General features: G+C 37.2%; 2 protein-coding genes and 1 long non-coding RNA gene across 10 annotated transcripts in view; 2 read left to right on the top strand and 1 right to left on the bottom strand.

Moving 5' to 3' along the window:
* LOC136249833 (phospholipid-transporting ATPase ABCA3-like) overlaps nt 1-18,539 on the top strand; it is a 37,672-nt gene extending 19,133 nt beyond the window's left edge. Inside the window, exons 24-44 of the mRNA XM_066041958.1 lie at nt 5,396-5,566; nt 6,194-6,258; nt 6,533-7,286; nt 7,409-7,552; nt 7,610-7,726; nt 7,776-7,946; nt 7,998-8,108; nt 8,167-8,252; nt 14,759-14,827; nt 14,880-15,090; nt 15,135-15,218; nt 15,772-15,883; nt 16,923-17,026; nt 17,078-17,107; nt 17,174-17,331; nt 17,381-17,447; nt 17,505-17,608; nt 17,665-17,757; nt 17,811-18,153; nt 18,206-18,331; nt 18,381-18,539. Of these exons, the coding sequence (XP_065898030.1) occupies nt 5,396-5,566; nt 6,194-6,258; nt 6,533-7,286; nt 7,409-7,552; nt 7,610-7,726; nt 7,776-7,946; nt 7,998-8,108; nt 8,167-8,252; nt 14,759-14,827; nt 14,880-15,090; nt 15,135-15,218; nt 15,772-15,883; nt 16,923-17,026; nt 17,078-17,107; nt 17,174-17,331; nt 17,381-17,447; nt 17,505-17,608; nt 17,665-17,757; nt 17,811-18,153; nt 18,206-18,331; nt 18,381-18,425 (3,165 nt within the window). The 3' untranslated portion in view covers nt 18,426-18,539. The remainder of the gene's footprint in view (nt 1-5,395; nt 5,567-6,193; nt 6,259-6,532; nt 7,287-7,408; nt 7,553-7,609; nt 7,727-7,775; nt 7,947-7,997; nt 8,109-8,166; nt 8,253-14,758; nt 14,828-14,879; nt 15,091-15,134; nt 15,219-15,771; nt 15,884-16,922; nt 17,027-17,077; nt 17,108-17,173; nt 17,332-17,380; nt 17,448-17,504; nt 17,609-17,664; nt 17,758-17,810; nt 18,154-18,205; nt 18,332-18,380) is intronic.
* On the bottom strand, nt 170-8,426 carry LOC136249838 (uncharacterized). Of its 8 annotated transcripts, XR_010698353.1 has the most exons (9): nt 1,383-4,163; nt 1,216-1,294; nt 1,118-1,169; nt 914-1,009; nt 743-857; nt 660-687; nt 562-614; nt 456-513; nt 171-402 (listed from the first exon to the last, which is right to left on the bottom strand). It is a non-coding gene; the product is annotated as an uncharacterized lncRNA (long non-coding RNA). The 8 variants fall into 8 exon arrangements; XR_010698352.1 differs by having other exon boundaries at nt 170-402; nt 562-687; XR_010698347.1 differs by adding an exon at nt 6,158-8,426 and having other exon boundaries at nt 562-857; nt 1,383-1,473.
* A 6,384-nt stretch (nt 18,540-24,923) lies between the features above and the next one.
* The window catches only part of LOC136249832 (phospholipid-transporting ATPase ABCA3-like), a 70,956-nt gene continuing 68,750 nt past the window's right edge, over nt 24,924-27,129 (top strand). Inside the window, exons 1-3 of the mRNA XM_066041957.1 lie at nt 24,924-25,111; nt 25,160-25,233; nt 26,768-26,802. Coding sequence (XP_065898029.1) covers nt 25,043-25,111; nt 25,160-25,233; nt 26,768-26,802 — 178 coding nt within the window. The 5' untranslated portion in view covers nt 24,924-25,042. The remainder of the gene's footprint in view (nt 25,112-25,159; nt 25,234-26,767; nt 26,803-27,129) is intronic.

The raw sequence follows: 27,129 nt of genomic DNA, 5'->3' as shown, positions 1-27,129 counted from the left end.
AATTTAGATGGCACCTCAGTATATGTCACGAGTATAATCGTATTATAGACCCACACAGAGTCACACATACCTCAATATGGCTGCATACTATTCTCTATACGGCTGTATACACTTTTGCTAGACCCACGCCTTACCCTCAAGATGGCCCATATCCTTTCCAAAATCAACCCTTTTAATTAATGACGTTGCTTTCGATTTATATTGTTGCTATTTCACGTGAGCCAAAACAAAGTACAGTTGTACAATAATGAAAGTGAAAAAAAAAAGAGAAGGTAATACAACCTCATAGTCAATGAGTTTTCGGTTATAACAGTTCTGCCTGATCATCACTCAACTGTGTACCCACAACACCAGCCAATCCTTGCTTTCTTCATACTGAGAATAATCACATCATTTCTTCATCTGCAAATAGTTAACAATAATGTTCATACTTCGCACGTTGTAAATATACTTACCAATGCCAGTTTCAAGGTGAGTAGGTGCATTGAAATTGTGGAGTCATTGATGATGGGACTGCATGGGATAAAAGTTAGCAAAACCATACAGTATAACCCTACTTACATCGGTAACTCTCAAACATCGGTATCTCTCAAAGTAACTGCTCTTGGAGTGCTCTATATAAAAACATACATGTGACCCGCATCTTGCATGCCACGTACCACGCTGTGATATTCAGCCCTTGTGCACCTTGAAGATTCAAGATTGCTAGAATCATAGGGTCAATGTAGCACAAATAACTTACTGAATCACCCAAGCAGGTACATCATACAGAGTTTACAAAGGAGTAGACAATATCCACTTTCCTTCAATGCTTTATTCAGTGTTCCAGTGTTTCAAAAATGTAGGCAGTCCAAAGTCTATATTGCATAAGTACACAGTCACCAATTACTATAGGATACACATATACACATACTGTCAGATCTCCACAGAGGTTAGTAGGACATGTAACACCTGATCACTTTCATCGTCCCTCTTCTCTTAGGTCGATATCTTGCATGTAATTCTTCTACTATGAAAAGACATATGCAGTCAACATAATACAGCTTGCATATTACAGTATCTGACTATCTCTGGTTTATGTGCACCTCTTTTTTAACTGTTTGTGCAACTCACTTACTCCTTCATGGTTGACGATGCAAACGCTTGTGTCACAGTGTCGATGTACTGCTCTGTGAACAGAATTAGAGATATATGAACAAAAGACAAAATTACAACTTAAGAAAATAGTCATCAGCTTTCCTTCTCATCTTGAGTAAATTCGCTAGCAAGCAGTTGAATATAACAATCCAAAAACCTATAATATTTATGAAGTTGTTGTAAATTAAAAAAATTGTGATAATAACACTGATTGGTAATGGCACATTACATGGACTTTTCCTTACTGCAATTTTGTGTTGTTCATCTGACTTCACAGCTCACCAACGTCCTTCCTAAGAGTTAAATTGCCTGTGTCATCATTTGGTGTTCATGCAGCTATATAAGTAGAGGATATTGTACACAAGACGTGGTGTACACAAGTAAAATTCATACCAATACCTACAGTAAATTATTATTTATTCTTGCCAATACTATTAGCACACAAAGCTAAGGGATATACATGGCCACATGTTGTCTTGGGCGTGGGCTGGCCAGTCACATGCACCACACCCAAGAGAGATGAGACAAAGATGCAACAGTTACACTTTTGTCTGTAACTGTAGACAACTAGCTGGGCATTTTATAATAACATGGTACAAAGATTTAAAACACACTACAGGAATATCACAATATTTGTATGGGACTTATCTGACTCAGATGGATCTCTCAATACATTGCACCAGCTCCCACAGATGCAAAGCATTCCACAGAATGCCCACACAAGAGACCAGATGAGTAGAACTGGTAAGTAAAGTGTGTCGACAGTTTTATGAGTACGTGTAAAGAACGACCCATTACAATCCCACACTCAAGCAATCCAGCACTTACTACTGCATGTGTGCAAGCTTCTGTTGTTCTTTTTGAAGGGGTGAGCACTGCCAGACTGACTCAACAAAAGTTTATTCTGCCATGGATTCACCTTCATTGACCCACTTGGACTTTTACACCTCTGTTCCAGGACCACAGAAATCAGGCAAGCCCAGATTCTATGCTGGGACCATTGGATTGACTCAACTAGTCTGTTGTGGCCATGCCACTTTCTCTTTGGACAACAGAAAAAGTATGCTGCCATATACGGATTGGCGATGTGCAACTAGTCTACAGCCAGGGCATTGTTTTGTCATTGGGTCAGCAAGAAAACAGATGTTTTACTATGTGATAGCAGTGTTGGGACACTACTAAATATCTACCATCAAGAATCTGCTAATGTTTGCACCTTGAATCAAACTTACTAATAACATGATGCTGATATTTTGTACATCACAAAGAATCTCTCTGGCTAAAGTTTGTAAAGAGTGGCCCACAAATTAGGCTAGGAATTCGTATTGTCTAACCAAATTCCTACAAACTGAAAATAATTATAACTAATATATGTACGATCTGTAGCATTTAAGTCTGTTCCATGCCGTCCACCGAGACTGTAGCTACATGACACTGTTTGTGACAACATGTTACCCAAAGGCTTTCTTTTCTTTCTGAGTGTAGCTAGCCGCATGATTTTTCATCCATGGTTCAGTCTCTTTTCCCGACCCATTGACTAAAAGAATAAAAGGGACAAGCGAGCAAGGGCGTACGATATACCCAAGAGTGGCCTGGGAAAAACCATGCATTTCTTCATTCCCGTTGGGCCGCTGGTAGCTCAACAAGGATGGCGGCTAACTGCTGTTATATTTGTATATACAAACTAGTACTCACTTGAAACATCAGTCACTTCTGCCATCTATATTCTACACCATACTGCCACTCGAGCGTCAGTCATTCAGTACTGGAGCTGCGGCTGGTTCTTTGTCACAATAGTGATTCACCCCTGACGATGTTTCACATGATGCAGTCAGTCTTGACCACAATTATGTGAACAGAAAAAGGCGTTCACGTATATGTAACGTCGTCCATTGGTAAGCTATACACCTGTATATGGCCTGCCATCTTGCTCCGTCTCTGTATTTGTCTGTAGATTCTCCGTATACGTCTGAAAATGGTTCCTCATCAGGCTTGACTTTGATGGAATCACAGAAGGAACAGTCACATTTGGAAATGGTACACAGCACCGAACAACAGGGACACAGGCAGTTGGAGAAATTGGACTCCTACCAGGATGTGAGATGTGAGACTGCTTCCAGTTCAACTCAATAGAAAAGAATGACATCCTCAAATTGGCCTGTGACAACCCACTCTATGGAATAACTAATGCAAATGGAGGAGAGACCTACTCTAATGGAGCAGTCACACTACAGCACAATGTGGTACTGCTTCCTATTCAGAACCAACTTCCCAAATAGACAGGGCAATTGAACAGCAACAGCAACCTTCGGGATCACAGTCAAGGCAAAACTCGCCCTTGAGGCAGTCAGATGGGGACCCAACCCCTTTACACTCAGTAAGAGAAACCCACTGGATAATGACAGTGTGGACAGATAAGTTGTCAAGAGAAGATGCCTGGAGTATAATAAAAAGCAGAAGACCCAAGGCAGCATTGATATCACAAAGCTATATGTGCAGACCAGAGGAGGGGAGCATTGTCATGTGTATGTCCAACTGCAAAATGTGCAGAGATAATCAGTGTGGGGTGTAGACTTTTGAAAATTGGATGCTAATAACTAAGTTACATGTGTGTACATACTCATGTTTCACTGTTGATAGTGACTGTAAGTTGAATATTTTAAGTACTAAAAATCATTACATCCTGTGTCTGGTACACTAAGAAATTAAAAATATTAACATGCTGGTCTGATTGACACCAGTTTGTTTTGAATCCTAGAGGTGCACTGATATAAGTACAGGGGCGGATCCAGGATTTTTCAAGAGGGGGGTCTCTGAGCTGGGTGGAGGGAACCCCCCTAAAGTTCACATAATTATTCAACTCTGCACATCCAGCCTACGGTTGTACGTAGCATTCATACATAAAATGTGCCCTTAGGCAAACTTTAACAAGCACGATATGTGTATCTAGCTATAACTAGCTGGAAACCTACGTTGCTGTTTGTGCAACTTATTGCTATACTATGCTATTGTAGACTTATAGCTTACTACATACACAACTTCCTGGCACACAGTAGTCACGACGAATGATGGAGCACTTGTTCATCACACCATAGATTTTCGATTACACTTCTTGCTTGCCATCATCCTCACAGAAGTGGCACCATAAGTGAGTGCAAGTGTGAGTGAAGTTGGTCTTCCTGACTAAGTTGAAGATCTACTGAAGTAGCTAACTCCTGTGTCACTTTGTAATTCACTGTCGAGTGTGGGGACTGGAATTCTGTGTCTTCTGGTTGAGGTCTCAATAACAGCTGAGTGATATCACGTGCCCATATTGACTAAAGACGGAGTCAGGTGTATTACCACAAAAGAAAAGTACTGGCAGTAAAACACTCTTTATATACAAATCAGACGTACCTTTACAACAATATTAGTGATTACAAACGCCATTGTTCCCTTGAAGCTGCCAGCTCTTCTACACACAGTAAACATGTGTCTTCCATATCACGTGAGCTATCATCACGTGATGCTATATCAAATAGTTCGGGACTGCTATATTAGAGTATATTGATCTTTCGCGATCTGTTGCTTTCCTCCGTGCACTTTCTATCTTAGACTTCCTGTTCGAGGTTCAACCTGAAGCGGTGGTCTCGAGACCCCAAAGACCCCCCTGGATCTGCCCCTGAAGTATCAGTATCGGTATTGGTAAAAGTTGACTTTTTAGCAGATATTTCACTTAAGTACTATAATTGCTAACTTTTTTGCATGTTTAATCTTGTAGTGCTGCAGGTAAAGTATAAGGCTAAGTATGCTTTTACAGTGGCAAAAGGTTTAATTAAGCTGCTTTTTTTTCTTTGCTCAGATCTTTTCACGCACCTTTATCCAAGTTCATTTTTTTCCTTTTACAAAAACATTTTGGCAATCACTTTTTTAGCTTTTTGTCATAATGTTTTAATTGACATTTATTGTAGAGTTCATACTGAAAACCTTCAATGTTCAGATGCAACCCAACACTAAAAAATATCGGTATTGGTTATCAGTATATTCCATATCACTGCACTGCTATTATTATTATTATTATTATTTTATTATTAAATCCCATATTGAATATAATACCCACTCCCTAAGATATTAACAGCAACATTTTTGGAGAAGTCGTTTAGTTTTGGGGATCCCTACTGTACTATTGTTTTTAATGATATTTGTGATTTGTACTCTATATGAAATTAGACAGTTTTTCTTCATATGGTATATATGAGATTATTTCATCCCTTTACAGGACACTAATGCAATAAGAAGTGCTATCAAAGCTACTAGAGTGATTAACATTACTGATGATGTTCAAAAACTAGTTGATGATACAAGAAACAAAAACATTGATGCAAATAACATGACGGATTGCTGTAAATATCAGTACCAAATCCTGGACACATATTGTGCTTCATTACGTGTATGTACTGTGTGTGTGCATGCGTGTGTGTGTGTGTGTGTGTGTGTGTGTGTGCATGCGCGCGCGCGTGTGTGTGTGTGTATGTGTGTCTGTGTGTCTGTGTGTCTGTGTGTGTGTGTGTGTGTGTGTGTGTGTGTGTGTGTGTGTGTGTGTGTGTGCATGCGTGTGTGTGTGTGTGTGTGTGTGTGTGTGTGTATGTGTGTGTGTGTGTGTGTGTGTGTGTGTGTGTGTGTGTGTGTGTGTGTGTATGTGTGTGTGTGTGTGTAGACCACTGTTGGAACAGGGGAGTTGACAATGTCTGTATTTGGTAAACAAGAAGTAGTCAGGAGTTAGTAGAGATGAAATAACTTACTTGAATCCGTAGTACACATTTAATAGCTACCAAAAGGTCACTAGACAAATTTAAAATATAATGAAATGAGCACAACATTGTGTTCATGACCACATAACATTACCCACTTGTCTTCGATGTTAAAAACTGTATACCTGTGTAGCATGTAAACAATACTTAACCTGTTGACAACATAAAGCAACCACAGGGCACATAAAGTACATGCAACAACATGTACACAATGTGTAGAAATTTCTTACTCATGTTCAAACTTTTTATCCCTCCATTACATATAGGATGAATTGGAAGCATGTCCTGGAGGCACACCAAGAGGTTATTCCAAATGTGGAAAGTGTCTGAGGTATGGTTAAGTATATACACATACTTACATGAGCATTACAATATATTCATGGCACGTATATTTATCACATCTAGTTCTCAGTTATATCCAAATAGGTGATATAATGCGCCTGATATAACATCATGCACACCATATATGTGGGGGCAGTTTAGGTCATTTGGTTTATAATATGATCTGCACTAGCAATGCTGTAGTGTCCACATACATGCCACATATACAGTGTTTTTCATTGTACAAATACATGTATTTGATCAATGCAATAATATTCATATAGCTGTGATGAACATGGCCTATTTGGAAATCATCTTGCTACTTGCACATTTCCACTATATCGAGACTATGGTCAACCTGTTGAAGATCAAGTGTTTTGCCCCTTTCCACCGAGTGTTAATATGGATAATAATGATGCTGTTGGTCGACCATTGGAGCACATGAGCTACTTTGTAGATAATCACCTGATTGACTTATCTGATAATGTAATTGACACCACTGACTTCTTCAGACAATACATGGCAGGATTTCTGATCAGTACACGTGAAACTGCACTCTCTGTCTGTAGATCAGATGATACTGAATTTGCCAATAATGCAATGTGTCGGATGATTCTAGCAACTGAAATTGTGGAGGATGAGCAAATCTTTACTGATACTGTTCTGAGACAGCAATATCAAAACTCAACTTTCTGTACTATGAGAGCGTCACAGACAATACGCAATATGAGTGGTATATTTATACTCAACTACCGGGATGCTGTGGACTGTGCATTCCAGGGTTATAGTCCACCATCTGCTAGTAGTTTTCCTAACTGTCCTACTATTGACTTTGATGTTGACAATGAGACATTTACGTTTGTGTCTGATAGTGGAATGACTACTGACATCTCACAAACTGCTGCAAACTTTAGTGTGGATGGTGCTGTTCGTAATAATTTTGACTTACCATTAGGTGGACTGTCACATTTTGGTAGAGTATACTATGCTCCTACCAGTACACAAATAACTGGAGCAACTGTCTACTATAATAATCAGGTACACATTCATTGTGAATGTTGCTTTTTAAGAATATATAATTGATAGCATAAGTGCTATATTTTCATTGTTACATATAAATATTTGTCAACTATTATGCATCTGTATTGCCCTTCTTCTAGCCATTCCACATGCCTGCTGCAGCTCTGAATGCTTTCCACACTATCTACTTACATCACATACTAGAGCAGATTGGAGTTTCAAATGCAGACATGTACACAATGAGAGTTAATATCCATCCACTACCAAGAACTGCTGAAGGACAGGTATTAATCATAGTCTCTTGTTTCTCTGGATAAGATATGCTACATCATTGTTTATAGGTCGATGCTGCTGAGAGTGATTTCCTTGGGTTCTCATTGTCCATTACAGTCATCTTTGGATTGTCCTTCCTGGCAGCTAGTTTCATTCTTTATCCTGTGGCTGAGAAGGCTTCAAAGGTATTGTACTACTTATACACATAATAAGGTACTACTACCACCACCACAGGCTAAACACATTCAGTTTGTCAGTGGAGTACATGTCACCAGTTTCTGGACATCTGCATATCTCTGGGATCTCATCAACTCATTTGTACCCATCATAGCTGCTGTGATTTTGTTTGCTATCTTCCCTAATGACTCATACAGGGAGAACATTGGAGCAGTGTTTCTGCTATTTGTAAGGCTATTCTATCATTCTCAATTTATCCCATAACAATATATTACACAGTTCCTCTTCTGTTGGTCTAGTATTCCATTTGTGTACTGCCTCTCATTTTTATTTTCCAATTCCCTCATTGCATTTGCTCTTACCATCTTACTGTTTTTCTTCTCAGCATTGGTGAGTTTCATATACTAAACCACTGAGCTATACATAAGTATTGTGTGTCCTAATCTAGTTTGGTCTGATCATTGTGTTTGTGGTGGAGGATAATTCTACAAAAGAAGTTCTGAACTACTTGTTCCTTGTTCTGCCAAGTTATGCGTGAGTGAAAAAAAGTGTTAGAATATTTGTGTATACGTTGATCAAACAGCTTTATCAGTAAAAACATGATATAGTGTATATAGTAACAATCACTTTGGTGGAGTATACAATTAACCATGAACATCAGTATGAATATGTTTGAAAAGTCTTATAGTGCAGTTGTTGAAGATTAAAAAATGACCATACCCGGAAAAAAATGGTATAAAGATAAAATTGGTATCATTAGATGCAGAATTTTCTGGAGAACAACATATCCAAAATCCTCTAAAATCCTCTTTGGAGAAAAAAAGTTATGGACATTTGAAGTTTTATGCTAATATAATGCAACAAGGTATTAACCTCCAAAAACTTTGATTTTATGTTTCTGATTATAACTTGAGATGTACACCACATGTCTTAATTCTGTTTTTTGTACATGGCTATGCTCATGTATCTGTACTTATTTGTATACAAGCTACTTTTGAGTTTGGTAATAATTTTGTGGTATAGATGAAAACTCTCATTAAGCCCAACAATTCAGTCAGTAGTCCATTTAAAAAAATGTTTTAAAATTAAGTTTCAGCCATTTTTGTGATTTGCTTAAGGTTTCATAAAATATTTCTAGTTTTACATACTCAAAAAAAATTTTACATAATATGTTTCTGGAAGAAGATAAACATGTATTGGTCTGGCTGTTGAAGGGTGATAACCAGCAAAATGATATCATGATAAATTTGGTATCATTAATGACATATCCAAATCCTCTGAAATCTCTTTCAGAATTTTTTGTACAGTCGTTTGATTTTTTATGAAAAAATATAGGAGCATGAATTAGTTATTGAGTTTATAAAAGGTAGCTTTTAAAACACTCTAACCTTAACCTTATGTACATAAAATTCTATGTAAACTAAACAAATTCACTTTTAGGTAATTCAGAACTGTGCAGATGCATGCTTGTTTTGTTACAGTTTGTATACATATATAATTATCGTTTTCAATGTAAAGCTATGTATAAGTAGTGCCATGCTTTCTCAATGACAATTTCTTTATCAAATTTTTTTTAGCCTTTTACAATATTCTCCCCTCAAGCTGTAAATCCATGATTGACCACTGTTATGACATAATTTAACTTTTTCGAAACTGCCGCATGTACACCATAAGTATGACAGTTTGCATTTAGATTGAACTGTGTACATGTCTATTATTACAAATGAATTAAAGCATGGCACAGCTTAGTAAGCATTTATGAGCTCATTCCAGTATGTAACCTTCAAGTGAACCTGCAATTTAAATACCTCGACATCAATACTTTCATGCTTTCCACCATAATATTAGTGAGACCCCAGCAGCCAGCCTATATATGGCTACCTTAAGGCTTATACACTTTACTTGCTTCTTTGTGAGACTGATCACAAGTTAACATACACAAGGTGAAGTTTCATTTATCATAGTTGATTTTCAACAAAAATCAATAGAAACATGCTTTATCATATTAATTTTATTATTGAGAGAAAAAAATTTTAAATATTGGAGTAGCATTATTAGGTCATGTATTAATTTTGGTGAGTTGCTGTTTTTCATCAGAAAATGGACATGTGGGTCGATATTGCTATAATATAGCTATAGGCTTATTATCACACCCCAACTCTCTGTATCACTGTTAGTTAGCTATATGCAACCAATAACTGATCTGAAAGCAGCACAACACCACAGTACTATGGTCTACTTCAGATGTAACTACATATAGTTGTCCTTTGTGATTACAGAATTTTACTAACATAAAATTAATTTTAGAAGGTTCACTGCACAATCTTTAAGGATTTCAATACTGCAGTGAACAAGGTAGCTGGTATATAAGTGCAGTAATCTTAAAAACTTAACTTCACATGCTCAATCTTTTTGATATTCAGACAAACAATGGTTGGCTACATCTTTAATAAAGGGAAATATTTGTGGCAAAGAAAATACAAGTGGGATGCTGATGAGAAACAGAAGTTTACTAAGACCTTACAGAATAGTTCGACTATTTCAGGGACGGATCCAGAGTTTGGAAAGGGGGGTACACTGTGACTGCTTTATTAGAGTGATTGGTGATTGACTGCTCTATTAGAGTATCTCGATCTTATATGCATTTTTTAAAGGGATAAAGGGGGGGGGGACATGCCCCCCCTGGATCCACCACTGTATTTGACTGCAAAATATCCACCAAAAATTCCACAGTAAACTAGAGCACAGTTCTAGTGGCAAAGGATATGGAAATAACAGATATTTGATTTCCTAGACCTGGCCTTTATACCTGGTGGATTTATAAGTACTGCTCTTTATTCACACTAGGCATTGTACTTGTATAGTCTTGATCATTGTATCTAAGAGTGAATCATTCCTTGTTCATTGTACCCTAACGGCAAAATATTTGCCTCTGTGTCTACACATTATTATTAACACTTTACAGTGACCAGCACTGAAGGTCTGACAGCAACATGTGCTGCAGCCTTAGGATTACCTAACCTAATTTCAAGGACTTAGACTTGTAACTGATAAGGTGTAACAGAAAAGGGGCTAAAGTAAGGAAAAAAAATCCCTCCAACCCCAGGATTCGAACTGCAGGTTGCCCAATGTCTAGTCTGGGCCTACTCAGTCTTCCTCCAGGAGGGATGGGTTTTCTTCCTTAAACCTAAAGTACATATACACTACTTTGTTCATTATGCTTTAATGTAGTGCGCTGCCCAATAGTATTGTGTAATTTGCAGCTTTACTGTGGATATACATTTACATTGTCAGAGCACACTTTTATACATAAATTGTGGTTTGAACCTGTAATGTGAGTTCACGATGTCATTAAACAAAATACCAAAAAGAAATTTACAAAAACCACTTCTACAGATTTTAGCAATGTCTATTTTCTTCCAGAAAACATATGCAAAATATTTTTGAAGTAGAAATATTTTAATGAAACCTTATGCAAATCACAAAAATGACTGTAACTTACTTTTAAAACATTCTTTTTAAAATGGGCTACTGACTATATGACCTGTTGGGCTTAATGAGAGTTTTCATCTACGTACCACAAAATTATTACCAAACTCAAAACTATAGCTATTATACGTAAAACTAGATATGAAAAAACTAAAAACTATAAATTAATATACAAATCGTGAGATAATTGTGGTTGTTATCATGGTAACTTGTATACAAATAAGTACAGATACATGAGCATAACCATGTACAAAAAACAGAATTAAGATATGTGGTGTACATCTCAAGTTATCATCAGAAATATGAAATTTAAAATTTTGGATGTTAATGCCTTGTTGCACTATATTAGCATAAAACTTCAAACGTCCATAACTTTTTTTCCCCAAAGAGGATTTTAGAGGATTTTGGATATGTTGTTCTCCAGAAAATTCTGCATCTAATGATACCAATTTTATCTTTATACCATTTTTTTCCAAGTATCACCCTTCAACAGCCATACTATTACGCTGGGTGTAAATTTAATCCTGAAAAGGGATTTTGGAAATATATCTGGTTCGTTTGCTTGTCTTGTAGTGCTCCTGCTGTTGTACATGGCCTATCCACAATATAGACATCTTGTACTTTAAACTTGACAGCTCTATCGAACATTATCAATAGAAAGGAAACAAGAACTATGTGGGAAGAGGTTGATGGCTAATCTTGTTGTCACTTAAAACAACATTCCTAAAATTTAATGCTGAAAAAAAACAAAAACATTTTGTGCTTGCAGCATTTGGTGCAGTACACCCATTTGAAGCAATTTGTTTTTACTCTAATAGAATATCTAATCCAAAACAGCCAAGCTGTAAAAAAAGTGTGCGGCTCTCAGAACCAAGCGGCACAAAAATTCACCTGAATTGTCGTTATTAAAATTTTTACCATTAACCTACCATCACAGCCATTTCTTGGCCGCCACTTTGGATTTCACATCTTTTTTCACCATAGCCTTTCTGAGGGCCACACACTTTTTTACAGCTTGGCTGTTTTGGATTAGATTTCATTTCTTTTTGTATTTGTATACCCCAAAGCTGGCCATAGGCCAGCTTTGGGACTTTTTTAACCTATGTGTTTTTCTTTACCACAGGCAGAAGAAAAGATGAAATAGATGTACTTTAAATATTTTATCAGTAAATGTACTAATTATATATATATATATAATACATATATTGATTACAGAAATCTCCATGGTGGTTTCTTTGTAACTGAACACTCTACAAGGTGACTTCTTCTAGATGCTCTCTCTACAGGGTGAATTGTTTGTAGCTGAACGATCTACAAGGTAACTTCTTCTAGCTGATCTCTCTACAGGGTGATTTGTTTGTAGCTGAATTCTGTACAGGTGATTTGTTTGCAGCTGAGCTCTTTACAGAATGGTTTCTTTGTAGCTGAACTCTCTAAAAGGTAACTTCTTCTAACTGATCTTTCTACAGGGCAATTTGTTTGTGGCTGAATTTTCTACAGGGTGATTTCTTTGCAGCTAAACTCTCTACATGGTGGTTTCTTTGTAGCTGAACTCTCTACAAGGTAGCTGATCTCTCTACAGGGAGATTTGTTTGTAGCTGAACTATCTACAAGGTAACTTCTTCTAGCTGATCTCTCTACAGGGTGATTTGTTCGTAGCTGAATTCTGTACAGGTGATTTGTTTGTAGCTGAGCTCTTTACAAAATGATTTCTTTGTAGCTGAACTCTCTACAAGGTAACTTCTTTTAACTGATCTTTCTACAGGGTGATTTGTTTGTAGCTGAACTATCTACAAGGTAATTTCTTCTAGCTGATCTCTCTACAGGGTGATTTGTTTGTAGCTGAATTCTGTACAGGTGATTTGTTTGTAGCTGAGCTCTTTACAGAATGGTTTCTTTGTAGCTGAACTCTCTACAAGGTAACTTCTTCTAGCTGATCTCTCTACAGGGTGATTTGTTTGTAGCTGAATTCTGTGTAGGTGATTTGTTTGCAGCTGAGCTCTTTACAAAATGGTTTCTTTGTAGCTGAACTCTCTAAAAGGTAGCTTCTTCTAACTGATCTTTCTACAGGGTGATTTGTTTGTAGCTGAATTCCGTACAGGTGATTTGTTTGCAGCTGAGCTCTTTAAAGAATGGTTTCTTTGTAGCTGAACTCTGTACAAGGTAACTTCTTCTAGCTGATCTCTCTACAGGGAGATTTGTTTGTAGCCGAACTCTCTATAGGTGATTTGTTTGCAGCTGAACTCTCTATATGATGGTTTCTTTGTAGCTGAATTCTCTACAAGGTAACTTCTTCTAGCTGATCTCTCTACAGGGAGATTTGTTTGTAGCTGAACTCTCTACATGATGGTTTCTTTGTAGCTGAACTCTCTGTAAGGTAACTTCTTCTATTGATCTCTCTACAGGGCGATTTGTTTGTAGCTGAACTCTCTACATGGTGGTTTCTTTGTAGCTGAACTCTACAAGGTGATTTCTTCTAGCTGAACTATCTCTTTCCATAGTTGCATGAACTCCATACAAGGTAACTTCTGCTAGCTGATCTCTCTACAGGGTGACTTGTGTGTAGATGATCTCTATGCAGGTTTCTTGTTTCTAGCTGATCCCTTGAATTCTCTTCAGGGTGACTGCTCTATTAGGATGACTGCTTTATTAGTCTAAAAGTATCTCGATCTCGCACTTGTTGCACCAAGTTGGATTTCGTGTTATAACTCCGTGGCTTTAAGTCTGATTCTTCTACACCATTGATGAGCCTTTCTAAGATGATTATTCCACCTGTACAACGATTTTCAAAGCATTACCCCAGGCGGTTTATCTGGTAGGTGTGGCAAGCAGTCGTTTGTTTTTTTTATTAGCTAATCTCGATTGTGTAATTGTTACACACTGTTGGTTTTTTTGTTGTATCTTCCTGGTTTTTAGCTCGATTTCTTTCAAACCACAAAAGGTTTGAGGTTCAATAGTTAACCCATTCACCCACCTATTTTCAACTTCTTCCCATACGCGGTTTACCCTGTAGGTGTGACAACATATTGGTGTTATTTTTCGTGAATAATCGCTCATAACTCTTTGCCTTTTTATCGTATTCCAGCCAAAGTTGGTACCGAGATGCGCCTTTATACCCCCCTTCTGTGTGCCAAATTTCAAGGAAATTGGATATGATGTTCGCGTTTTATAGCAGCTTTTGTAAGTATGCGACAAGAGGAAGAAAAATAAGAAGGAAAAAAAACGAAGAAACTAAGCCAATTTTTGAAGTCGCATACCTCGGGAACGCGTTAAGTGATTTCGCTCAAATTTGGAATGTGGAGTGCTGAAGTTGGAGGGCATGTCCACAGCAAAAAATTTTCATCAAGGAAGCACAGAGCTACGGAGGTGCGAAAATTCCGTTTTCTTTCTTCCTGTCAATATATTCATGGGTGTTACGTGCCGGTTTCTTGGGCCGCACGACACACTACTGTGTGTCTTGATACAATTTTCATTTGAATGGTCATTTTCAATTGAGTACTAGCCAAGGATTTACTACAGTTTAGAACATCAAGTGTTTGTGTATATTTCAGGTTTTCACAAGGTCTTGGAATAATACATACAAACTATGGCATCAGAGAGAGCTGCCGAGAATTTCCAGAGTAAGTATTCATTACATTTTTAGTTTATTATTAATTTTCTAATATTGAACAGAGCATGTGAAAGGCTAGGTGTAGAGTATGCTGAGAGTACTTTAGATTTTCAATATCCTGGAATTGGATCAAATCTTCTTACGATGGCTTTGGAGGGATTTGTATTCTTTGGGTTGACAATACTTTTGGAACAAAAATTTTTCATACACCAAATAACTGGGTTGTTTAAATCCCCTGGTGGGGAAGAAGAAGTGGACTTTTCACCCAGTGAAGTAAGTTATGTGTGCAGTGTAATACAACCTTGCCTTCTTTAAAGGATTCTGATGTAGCTCAGGAGAAGAGAAGATTAAATACTGTTGAAACCAGTGATGATCTTATACAACTAAAGAACCTCAAAAAGGTTTAGTGTACACTATGCTTGTCTATGCTGTGTAACATGTTATTATTACCACACTTCAGACTTCCATCATATCTTTAGTGGTTGATCTAGTCAATTCAAATATAAACTCACCATGAAATTTCATTATTTAAAGCTCTGTAGATAAGTGGATTAATTACCTAAGCTTTCAACACTATAATTATTATTACACTTTATCATATATGAACATGTCCTAAACTTAACTCGACCACTAGTAGAGTATTGTTGATGCATGCATTACAAATGATCAGTGTAATTTTTGTATGTGCTTATAGCTCTTTGCTGTATTCTATATGCGGATGTTGGAAGATGTATGACTCTAAAGTCTTAGAGCAAATTGCTAATTTCAGCAATTACACAATGTTTAATGATATTTTTGTTACCTGCGTGACAATAAATTGTATCATGACAATTGTAATGATATATGCCCATTGTTTGTTATACCTCTCGTGTATTTATTTCGGGTGTACCATATGAAAGTCTTTTAAGTTGAATTAACTATGTTCTTATTTATCTGATAGAATTTGTTTTACAGAAATATGCAGGACATTTAGAAGGACTCAGTTGGTTCCCACCAAAATATGCTGTGAGGGGACTCAGTCTAGGGATCCCTAGAGGAGAATGTTTTGGACTACTGGGAGTGAATGGTATGTATTGTATCATACAGTACAGTATAGTAAATGTATAATTAGGAATCAAGGAGGTTTCCGCTTTCTCACAAAAAAATAACTTGTACATTGTATGTCTCACCATTATGGTAGTGCTGTGTAGAAGAGACTGCAAAGGCTTCCACTTTCTCCCCTAAAAATATTGTTCTATAATCAGCCTCATAATTATTTCCTTCACAACACAGTAAAAAATAATAGATTTAACCCGAATATGGGTGGAAACTAAGGTAACTCAAATTTTGTAGGTATAGGTAGAAGTATCCAAAAACCAAGTAAAATACATTTATAAAATAAACAATGTCAATGTAGGTTTAAAATAGTTACATGGTAAAAAGATATATATCTACCCTAGCCCACTAAATGTTGCAATAACCTACATATCTACATAGTTGCTACTATCGAAGTTGTTTCTATCTTTCTTTTTTAACTGTGAATGACTTGGCAGTATTGGTTAGGTATATCCAAGTGCATTCAGTACAAACTGAAAAGTTGTTACAAACTTTTGATTTTTTGTTAAACTGATTCTAGCTGACTAACTGCTGAACATAACTCAACTATAGTAAACACTACAAGCTTGAATTCAACATTGCTGAGATGTGCCATTTTGCCTACCACAGCACATATATTTCTTTCTCCACCACCATGTAGATGTTGATGTGTGGGTAGCATGTCTTAACTGTGTGAGAATTGTCCATAGATATATAGTGTAATGAGTGAATTGATTGCTTCTCGTACTGCTCTTTATTTGTAATGCCGTGCAATGGGTGCAGCTATACTAGTGGACATTTAATCCCTAATTTGATCATGGCTACATACTGTTAACTAGCTCTATGACTAAACATGTGCTAGTATAGCTGCAGGACATCCCTCGCTTCACTGTACTCTTTATTTCTATGATCCCTACTTAAATGTCATTATTCCTTATACTTGTGTATATTATATGCACAACAGTCAGTGCAATTGTGCAATGAATTCTAGTGGAATATAAAGCTAGCATTTTTTGTGATTCATTTATTAGGTGCTGGCAAGACCACAACATTCAACATGTTAACAGGAGACACCAGACCATCCAGTGGTACAGCTCTTATTGCTGGTCATGACATTACAACTGACATCAGAGAAGTATGTGTAGTATAGATGTGACCACATACCTTCAGTCTTTATTTTGTTTAGGTTCAACGACGTATTGGATACTGTCCCCAGGTATCTAGCTGCCTTAACTTGTTTTTACTTTTAATAGCAATACTGAAATTAATTTATTTTATATAGTTTGATGCTCTGATCAATGATATGACAGCATATGAATTATTGTGGTTATATGCTCGGTTAAGGGGAATCCCTGAAAAACAAATCAAAGGTGTTGTGGACACTGAAATTCGACGTCTTGACCTGTTAAAACATGCTGACAGGCTGTGTGGAACTTACAGGTTTATTTCTTTATGTCACCTTGTAATTTTACATATTTAATATCTGCAGTGGTGGGAACAAGCGTAAACTAAGCACTGCTGTTGCACTTGTGGGGAGTCCCATTATTGTATTCCTGGTAAGTTACTTAAGATATTATTATATAGTGTGGAACTAAAAACTTTACTATTACTAGGATGAGCCTACAACTGGTATGGATCCAGCTACCAGACGTCATTTATGGGATGCTCTTATCACAGTCATTAAGGCTGGCAAGTCTATTGTACTCACTTCCCATAGGTCAGTGATAAACAGTCTAAAGGTAGTTATCCTGATTGTGTGTTGTCCTACTGTAGTATGGAAGAGTGTGAGGCTTTGTGTACCAGACTAGCAATCATGGTAAATGGAGAATTTAAGTGTCTTGGTGGAATACAGCATCTCAAGACTAAGTATATACATATAATATCCTTGCTTTTAAAATGTGATTCCTTATTATATATAGATTTGGGAAGGGATTTACTCTTCATGTGAAGATTGGATTACCAGAGGATTTTATTGGTGCAGTATCTGAACATGTTTTGGTACGGGGAAGATCAAGTGTACATCGGAGAGGTGGATCAATACTTGGGTCAAGATTTTTTACACGACAACTCACAACACGTGATGAGCCAAGTTCTCCTGTATTACAGCGATCTCGTGCTGCCTCCTCTCCTGTTACTTCTTTCGTGGCAAGCAATGTCGAACCTTTAGTTCAGCATGTTGAAATAACTCCTGTGGCTACAACTAACTTCCACAACTTTATCAAAGAGAATTTTGAGAGCTATACTCTTCTTGAAGAACACCAGGTTGACTTGTGCTATGTATATGGCTTTCATTATATAGTCAACCTTATTGTAGGGAGCTATCTCTTACCAACTGGATGGACAGAACTTGACTTGGTCCTATCTCTTCCGCAAGCTGGAGGAGAACAAGACTCGTCTGTTGATAGTGGACTACAGTGTTAGTCAGACCACCTTGGAACAAGTGAGATCTGATGAATAATATACAACACTTCATGTTTTGTTTTATACAGGTGTTCCTCAACTTTGCTAGGGATCAGTTGTTTGAAGAGCAATAAATTGTATAGTCCAAATATTCAGTTGTGTTGACTCACTTAAACTAATCTCATCATCAAGAATAATCTCGCATTTATTGATATGGATATAATACGTATAAAATGTAGATACAACAAGTGCTAACTCTAGATCTGCCTATTGCATTGCTATATAACCACACAAAAACAGCCAAGCTGTGAAACAATGGTGTGGCCTTAAAAAGCCTGGGTGAAAAAAGTTGTGAAATCAAAGGCATGCTATAGCACTAAAAGGTCTTCATTTTAGATAAAAAATATGTACAAAAATTGTATCTTAATTCACCCTAATATTTTGAATAGGCTGACCAATGTGGTTTTCTATGGATTTTTGGTCACATGGCTGGATATTTACAGGGGTAGAGTATCTATGTGCATGTTAAAATTAGTTAAACTTATGCTGATATCGAATGCTACAAGCAATAATAAATTATCACTTGCTTCCTATTCCACAAGATAGGCCAATGTAGCCTACTATGGGAATTTTGGTCACGTGACCACTTTTTGATCTTTAGCTACATGTGATAGCTGCATATCAAAAAAAGTGGTCATGTGACCAAAAATTATAGAGTAATTTAAGCCTAATTTGCCTTTTAGATGAGAACACTACACATGCAATGTCCTCACAACTGTCTGTAAAAGTTTAAAACTGATGATGAGTAGTTGTGCAGAAGTTAGAAAAGTCAAATGATTATGTTGGAAAACTGGATTAATTCTACCACACATGCATGGCTTTTTGCACACATCACTTTGTTACCAATGTATAAGAGAAATTGATTGACCACATTTGAAACAGAAGCACTTGGGGGAGGGGGAAGAATCCTCATTTGAAGAAGTACACTGTGCAATGTATGTTACCAGAATGGTTGACTGTTTCACTCATAATATAATAATAATAATAATAATGGAACCAGTCAGTTGCACTGTGCACATGTACAGATATATCTACGTGTAACTGCATACCAAATGCAATGACCATGTAGCTAAAGTGTTTTCTATGTGTTGATCTGCTGTCTTTCTGATATTAGATATACTAGTAGACATTCTGTGAAATATTTTTATCATGCATGTTATATAATATATAAATTAAATTCACCTGGACAATAAGAAAAACAGAAAAACCAACTGGTGTCTCAATTTCCTGTAGCTTTTTCTGTTATTATAAAGGCTTTATTATACTATCTATAGGACTGCACACATTATGTATAATCTCTACCAAATCTATCAGACAATTATACCATATATAGCTGGTTGTATTGCTCCATCAATTACATCATGGATCATACACTTTGCCATACATGTATATAGGCCTGAGTCAAATATGCTCAAAATGTTTTCAGGAAGTTTCCAAAATTTTCACTTATTACGCTCCTCAGTATTCCCATTATGCTTGAATTATGCTCCTAGATTAGCAGCATTCCTTAAAATTATTTTGGAACATTTTTAATCAGTGAGTGCTCTATTAGAGTATTTCACTACAAAGTGGCCGTTCCATAGAGTATCAATCTAAGGAGCTATGTACAATGTATTTGAGTGTTCTATTGCAGTTCGCAATTTCCACTGACTGCTCTATTAGGGAATATCAATCTATTTTCATGGAATTGAACTCCATAGTTTGAAATATATCCACCCATGCTTACTCCATATTTGAAATATCCACCCATGCTTGAAGCAGAAGCATGCACTTTTTGGGCAGAATCCTCGTTTGAAGAAGTGAATGCACTGTGCAGTATATATGGTTGACCAAAATACTAGAAATGCATGGCCACTAAATGGTTTGATGTTTCACTCAATACTATAGCTAGCTGTGCATATGCATGTACAGAAATATATAGCTGTAACTAATTGCATATGCGAATGCATAATATGTATAGCTAAAGTGCTTTTCTTATGTACCTGCTTTCTTTCTGCAAATGTGACAGTATACCAGTAGACATTCTGTGAAAATATTTTTATCATGTTTATATACTTGCATGGACAATAAATATAAGAAAAACCAGCTGGCATCTCAATTTCTTAGATTTTTCTGCTATTATAGGCTTTTTACATTATAGGACTGCACATGTATGTTATGGTATAATTTCTACCAAATCCATCAAACGATTACATGAATTAGCTGGTTATAATTTATTGCACCATCAATTACATTATGATCATATTACACTTGCCAGTATGATCTCAATGACATGTGTCAGTGCGTATGGCTGTCCTTGAAGGGGAGCTAGTGTATAAACAGTGGAATGGACTACTGGAATTATGGAATGAATTTTTTTAAAGTTCATTATCATTTTTTTACATCCAAATAAGCACAACTCATCCCCTTAAGTAAGCAAATAAATAGGATTCCCTTTGAAGTCAGCTCTTTTAGCATGCATACTTCACCTCACCATATACAAAGTTTACCAATGTAATGTACTGTAAAGTCAGTTATGAGCATGCACAATAGCAGTTTATTGGAAGTACCAAAAAGACTACTGACTTAACCATTGTTTCCAAATGGAAATCAATGATAAAAAGTTAGCTAGTTAGTTGATTATATGTATGCATTGTAAAAGTACTGTACATGCACTGTTATCTTGTATAAGCATTTACAATGTGCCTTTTCTCAGAAAACAAAATTTAAGTGTGACAGTGCCACATTACACACTGAAAGACAGTTATAAATTTTAAGTTTCAGACAAGTATAAGAGTCATAAGTCACATACAAGTGATATGGTGAGGTGAAGCATGCTCAAAAAGAGCTGACTTCAAGGGGATCCTATTTATTTGTTACTTAAGGGGAGGAGTTGTGCTTATTTGGATGTAAAAATGATAATGAACTTAAAAATAGATCATTCCACCATTCCAGTAGTCCATTCCACTGTATATATACATGCACTCTCGTACTTAACAATATGTACCTGAACTGAAAGTATACAATCTAATAATTTATTATAGAGGTGTGCATGTAAATTATGTGTTAATATGAGTAGCTGTATAGTTGGTAGAGTGTGACATCATAAGTGTGGTAAATAAATAAACTCATAGACACATATTTATAGGAGAATAGTTAAAATTATAGCTGTATACATGATACAACTAGGAAACACTGCATGTAGTCATGTTCATGCATAGACCCTGGCCATGCACTGGGGCTTCATCAATTATAGATTAGATATAAGGGCCCATGCTGGAAATAACCAGGCATTTATAATCTCTAATTGATCAATCCCATGCAGCAGAAGAGTTTGCGATGTACCAGACTAGTCATGCTTGTGGGATAGCTAACTACTGATTAGCTGCATGGCTATAGCATACAGCCACATCACTTTTTAATTCAATTTGTATAAGTGTACTTTTAAGTGAACCTGCACAACATGAAGAAAATGGGACCAATCCACTGAGAAATATATCTAGGATGCCAAGGGATGCGTATACTGCAGTTGGACCTTGATTATCTGCATGAGTTATGTGGTTAGGTGTCCACCTTTTAGTGTCCACTGAATACTGTAAACGAAAAAAGTTTGACAGGACTGCATGAAGTTTGGCAAGATCAGTGAGTTGAAGAAAACTTCCCAATACTAATCCGGCAGCATTTGGCTATAGTGCAGTTTACATGCAGATATGCCAATTTTTAAAATGCACTATATTTTCACAACACTACTAGCTAATATACACCAGTGAATATAGTCTCTGCATTCTGTCCCTATAAACCAGTGAGTAGTTAGTTTGCATCACATGTACTGGAACAACTATAATGTGATACAACTAAATGATATGGTCATACTGAGATCACTACAGCTACTGAGTGAAGCGTTCTGTTTCATTGCCATGGTGACTGAAGTGACAAACTGTATTGGTAGCTAGAAAATATTTGTAAAATGCTAGGTTGAGCCATATTGCATCAATATGTGTATGTTAAAACATAGCTGCGAGTGCTACATGAAAAGTAAAGTACGAGGCGAAGTGCCGTGTACTTTATTTTTCATATAGCACGAGCAAGGCTATGCTTTAAATGATTTATGGAACTTTCTAGTCATGTAGCTTCACCATACAAGGGGTAGTCACTTCCATTTTTTTTCTTTTGAAGATATAAAGAAAATAAGATTAGAACATACAAATAAACAGTTAAACAATTCAAAAACTGAGTCTCTGATTGCACCAAGGCCACAGGAGCACTTTTGATGTAATGACCTTGTGAAGATTGCGCTCCTCTAATGCACTGGATTGCTGAATGCAGCAAACAAAATGACAATCTACATCTTATCCATCCTAGTACTGTGGCATAAGGGTCATTCCATTTGTCAGACAACAAAACTCGCTGTAAAATACACTGGCTTCATGGCCCATTCCCTCGGAAGCAGAGAACACTAGAGGGGTAAAAGAACTGTGTTTCACTTCACGGATTCGCAACTCATAAGCTCTCTTCTGTGTCATTTCGTGTTTCCTGTAACATGACTGAAGGGTGGTTCCACTGTTGGATGGTGCAAGTGGGTTAAAAACTTTGATGTCTGTATAACATTTTTCATAACGACCACACCAATTGATGCGCTCGCGACTGGGATCAAGAAGTTTGATCGCCAAAATATTGCCTTGATCACTTGATTTCATCTTTCCAAGAGCCTTGATTCTTGATCGTCAACCGTAAAAGCTTAGTAAATTCTTGTGTTCCCCAAAGTTAGCTAGAAAAAAAATTTCTATTGTGAGTCACATGGTGAAATATTTCCGTGATATCTCCAGGACTTGTCCGTTTACATTAATGATCGTAACAGCAACGTTACCTTCTCCCACTCATCATTGAAGCATTTAGGTATGTCTATAAAAGCAATCCAGTGGTAGAACTCGTATTGGCTGGGGTGATTGATCACTCAGCGCAGTGAGGCTATCAGCCTTCACTGGCTTGGGTGATTAGTCGTACTGGCGTGAGCCCTGTAGCCTGCTATTAGCCTGCACTAGAGCTCGTGGGCAACTGTGCATGCTTTATTGCCCACAAAGTAGTGATGGGCGATACCAGGATTTTCAGCACAATATTGACCGATATTGATACTTTTTGATACGATATTGTAACATTAATTTGCACGTGTAAATTACTAGCTTTCCACATAATTTGATGGTAGGTAGCTATGGCTATACAAAATGGGGATTTCCCGTCCACATACACATGAGCAAGAGTCCATAACTCTCTTATTATGGACTCTTGACATGAGTAATAGTGATTAGAAAGCTACAACTATTAAATACAGATTTAAAAAATTAATTCAGATCACATGATGTATCGTATCGAAATATCGAATTCCGAAAATATATATCGATACTTTTCGATATCAGCAAAAAATCAAACAATACGATATAATATCGATATATCGCCCAACACTACCACAAAGAGCACTCTTTGCGGTGCAATAAAGTACTCTTTGTGGTCCATGAAGCTGTTGGCCAGCTGAGAGTGTACTTTATGATGTTTAAAGTACACTTTTCCTTTGATCTTGCTCACACAAAGTTCTATAAGATGTAAATAATGTTTGATATGTACTAATGTTAGCTATATATTCTTATTATGGCAATTGCCCTATGAATTTACCACTGCATGCACACTTCAAATTTAACACTATACAAATTTGTGCAGTGTTAAGGCCTTATTTTAGGCCCTGTTGCTGAGACTTGGGAGTTCATCATAACCCAAGATGGTGGTAGCTTGTTGCGGCCTTCTTTTAATAGATCCAGTTGTAGAAAAACACTTGGTAGAAGTTAATAGTGTAAGGTGTTTGTACAATAATATTAATATGCATCACCACGTGTATACAAACAATGTTATTATTCTGCATGAAATCACTCTCAGATTCAGTTTCAGCTAGAGTCTGAGTTTCAAGAGTCAAAAATTTCCTGGGGCCAGCCAACTTTCCTAATTTACATGTTAGCATTCAGACTGTTTGCATATCAAGATATGGCTGCTTTTTCATAGTACAATGTGGTTAGGCCCAGGAATTGAAAACAGATTATGCCCTTGAATGTGCACGTCACCAGAAAGGTGTTTCCTTTGCTTCTGATACATACTGTATAGGAGTCAGTTACTTGAGAAAGTGTGCAGTGTTAAATAAATTTTTTTTACTGAGGCATTGCATGGTTTCAGATCCTATCCAGTTAGCATAGGGGCAAGGGTATACAGTCACAGTTATTGGTGTAGCTACATTGGCCCATTTAATGGCCTCATGCATGATGACTTAATTGAACATCTTTCAGGGTGTCTTTGACTACGGTGAAAGACCATGATCACACCTTCGTATAAAGGTCTGCACATACATGCACGATTGTGATGTTCCAAATTACATCCAACTTTAGCTATAACTCACGACCATCTACAGTTGATTTGCAGTCCAGTGCAGTCCACTTTCTTTGAAATGTGAAGAATTACGTCACTGAGGTCACGTTTAGATTCCATTCCACAAGTAGTCTCGTGCCCATCCGGGCTCGCGCTAAGGCGCATGCGAGCCCGGCTGGGCACGAGACTATTCCACAAGAAGGCCGTCACGTGCTCAGTTCGGTCAACCCTGACTAGTGTACATCCAGTGGGTTGAGGGGTTGACGAGAGTACTTGAACGGTAGAGGTGGATAGGGGCAGCTCAAAAATGCTCTTCGACTGTGCTGCTAACTTTCGACAGTTCTACCTGCTGTTATGGAAGAACTTCGCACTGCAAGTAAGACATGGCGCTACTACTAGCGTACTTACTAAATCTTCATTTCAGATACGAAGACCAGTTGGCACAACATTTGAATTAATACTACCTTTAATGGCCGCAGTGTTGGTGATCATTCTCAAGTACGTTTACACATTTTGCGCGCCTCATTGCTATACCTTCACTCGCTAGTTGTTTAATCTTACACGACCCACCGTTTATTATTTTACAGCGCTAATACGTGCATTTGATCAACAGTGAGCGTTCAACACATTGGAAATGTATACCGACTATGTCATGTATGGTTTGTGGTAGACCACTGATGTTTGACCATAGTCTCGTGCCCAGCCGGGCTCGCGCTAATGCGCAAACACCGTCTGGTGACAATGCTCGAGTTTCTTGGGCCCGGAAGTGCGATCCAGCCAAAATATTGGCTGGCCAATCAGAATCGACGAGTTGCATAATTGTTTTAAAACAGTGAAAAAACCATTCGAAAATGGGTAGGAATAAAGTAAAACTCAGAATAGGGAATTTACTAGATGCGATCTCTTCATTCATTGTAAGTTATTAGTAGAGGACGCGTTTCATTTCTGGTTAAACGTCGAGTCATGATTCATAAGGTGAGATCGGAAAAACAACTTGACAACAAACACCTTGGACAACCTAGGTGAGTAACTTCTGATAAAATGGCTTTAAATAGTCTGCTTTTTCGTCTACTTCCAATACATTCATGCGATTATGCAACTTGTCGATTCTGATTGGCCAGCCAATATTTTGGCTGGATCGCACTTCCGGGCCCAAGAAACTCGAGCATTGTCACCAGACGGTGTTTGCGCATTAGCGCGAGCCCGGCTGGGCACGAGACTAGTTTGACCACTGGATGTTTGACCACCTAATTCGGAGGTGTTTATTTTTTGTATGATAGTACCTGAATCTACTCAGCACAGTTTTGCATACTGACTAGCCAGCAAGGTAATCTGGTATGTACCACCTGCCCCTTTACTAAAAGTGAAATACAGATTCAGTTTGAAAGAAATTCAATTAGACTGCATACATAACTGTACGTGTGAAGGAATTTGAATAAAGACATTGTGTTGCCAAGGTGATTTCCATTTGATGTATGGCTGAAGTTTTTTTGGCGTGGAATTTCTATGATAGAACTGATATGAGATCTGTAGACCCTTACTGTTAGCGAAGGGGTAGATGGTGCCAGACTACCAGTAAGGCACACAAAGATCAAATGCGTGTCTACGTGGTGTGCCACTATTTTCAGTATCATGAAGTGCTTCAGCTGCTAGCAGTGCCTAGGTAAATTAGGACTCGTTTCCTTGGTCATTGGCTGTGCTGAAATCTGCAGTGGGTACAAAGCTTTTGAAAACCACAGAATTGTGATATTTTGCTACAATGGATTAGTGAACTGTGCCAGATATATAATAGTTTAGAACAAAAATACTTACCATTCTTATGGTTTGCCACCTGCCATGTTTTCTATTTCTGTCCAGCAATGAAGTTTTCCATTTATGGTTAAAACTTGTGTGGCTTTGTACTTACAAATTTGAACAATAAAACATTGCAGTTTCCTTTGTTGTCACTAATTTCATCATACTGACATCCTATGGTTGTTTTGTGTGGTCAATAGGTCAGATATTGTTTACATACTGTGGTCTTATTATACAGGCATACAGTTTTTGACATTGAAGACAAGTGTTTTGGTGAGTGATGGTATAGTTAATACATTACCACATGTGTGTACAGATCAGAGGGGTAAGACACATACATGCACATACTAACTTGATTATAAAAGAGTTAATAAAGAGTGTAATAAGTATTTTATAGAAATGCTCATTCCTAGCGATATATCAGGAATAAATAATTGGGTATGGTTATCAAGTGATTGCTGAAATCCTTTAGTGTGAAGTCTATGACCACCATCCATTGTCATTAATGTATGTCTAGTTTCTCCTTAACGGAATTCTGCTTGTGAAATTCAAAGTGCAGATAAATTAGTGATCTGTGCCATCAGTGTTTTGTACAGGATG

The sequence above is a fragment of the Dysidea avara genome, chromosome 3 (genome assembly GCF_963678975.1).
Source record: "Dysidea avara chromosome 3, odDysAvar1.4, whole genome shotgun sequence".
Taxonomy (NCBI): Eukaryota; Metazoa; Porifera; class Demospongiae; order Dictyoceratida; family Dysideidae; genus Dysidea; species Dysidea avara.
Note: the sequence above shows the minus strand (reverse complement) of the source record. Positions and strands in the feature narration are given on the sequence as shown.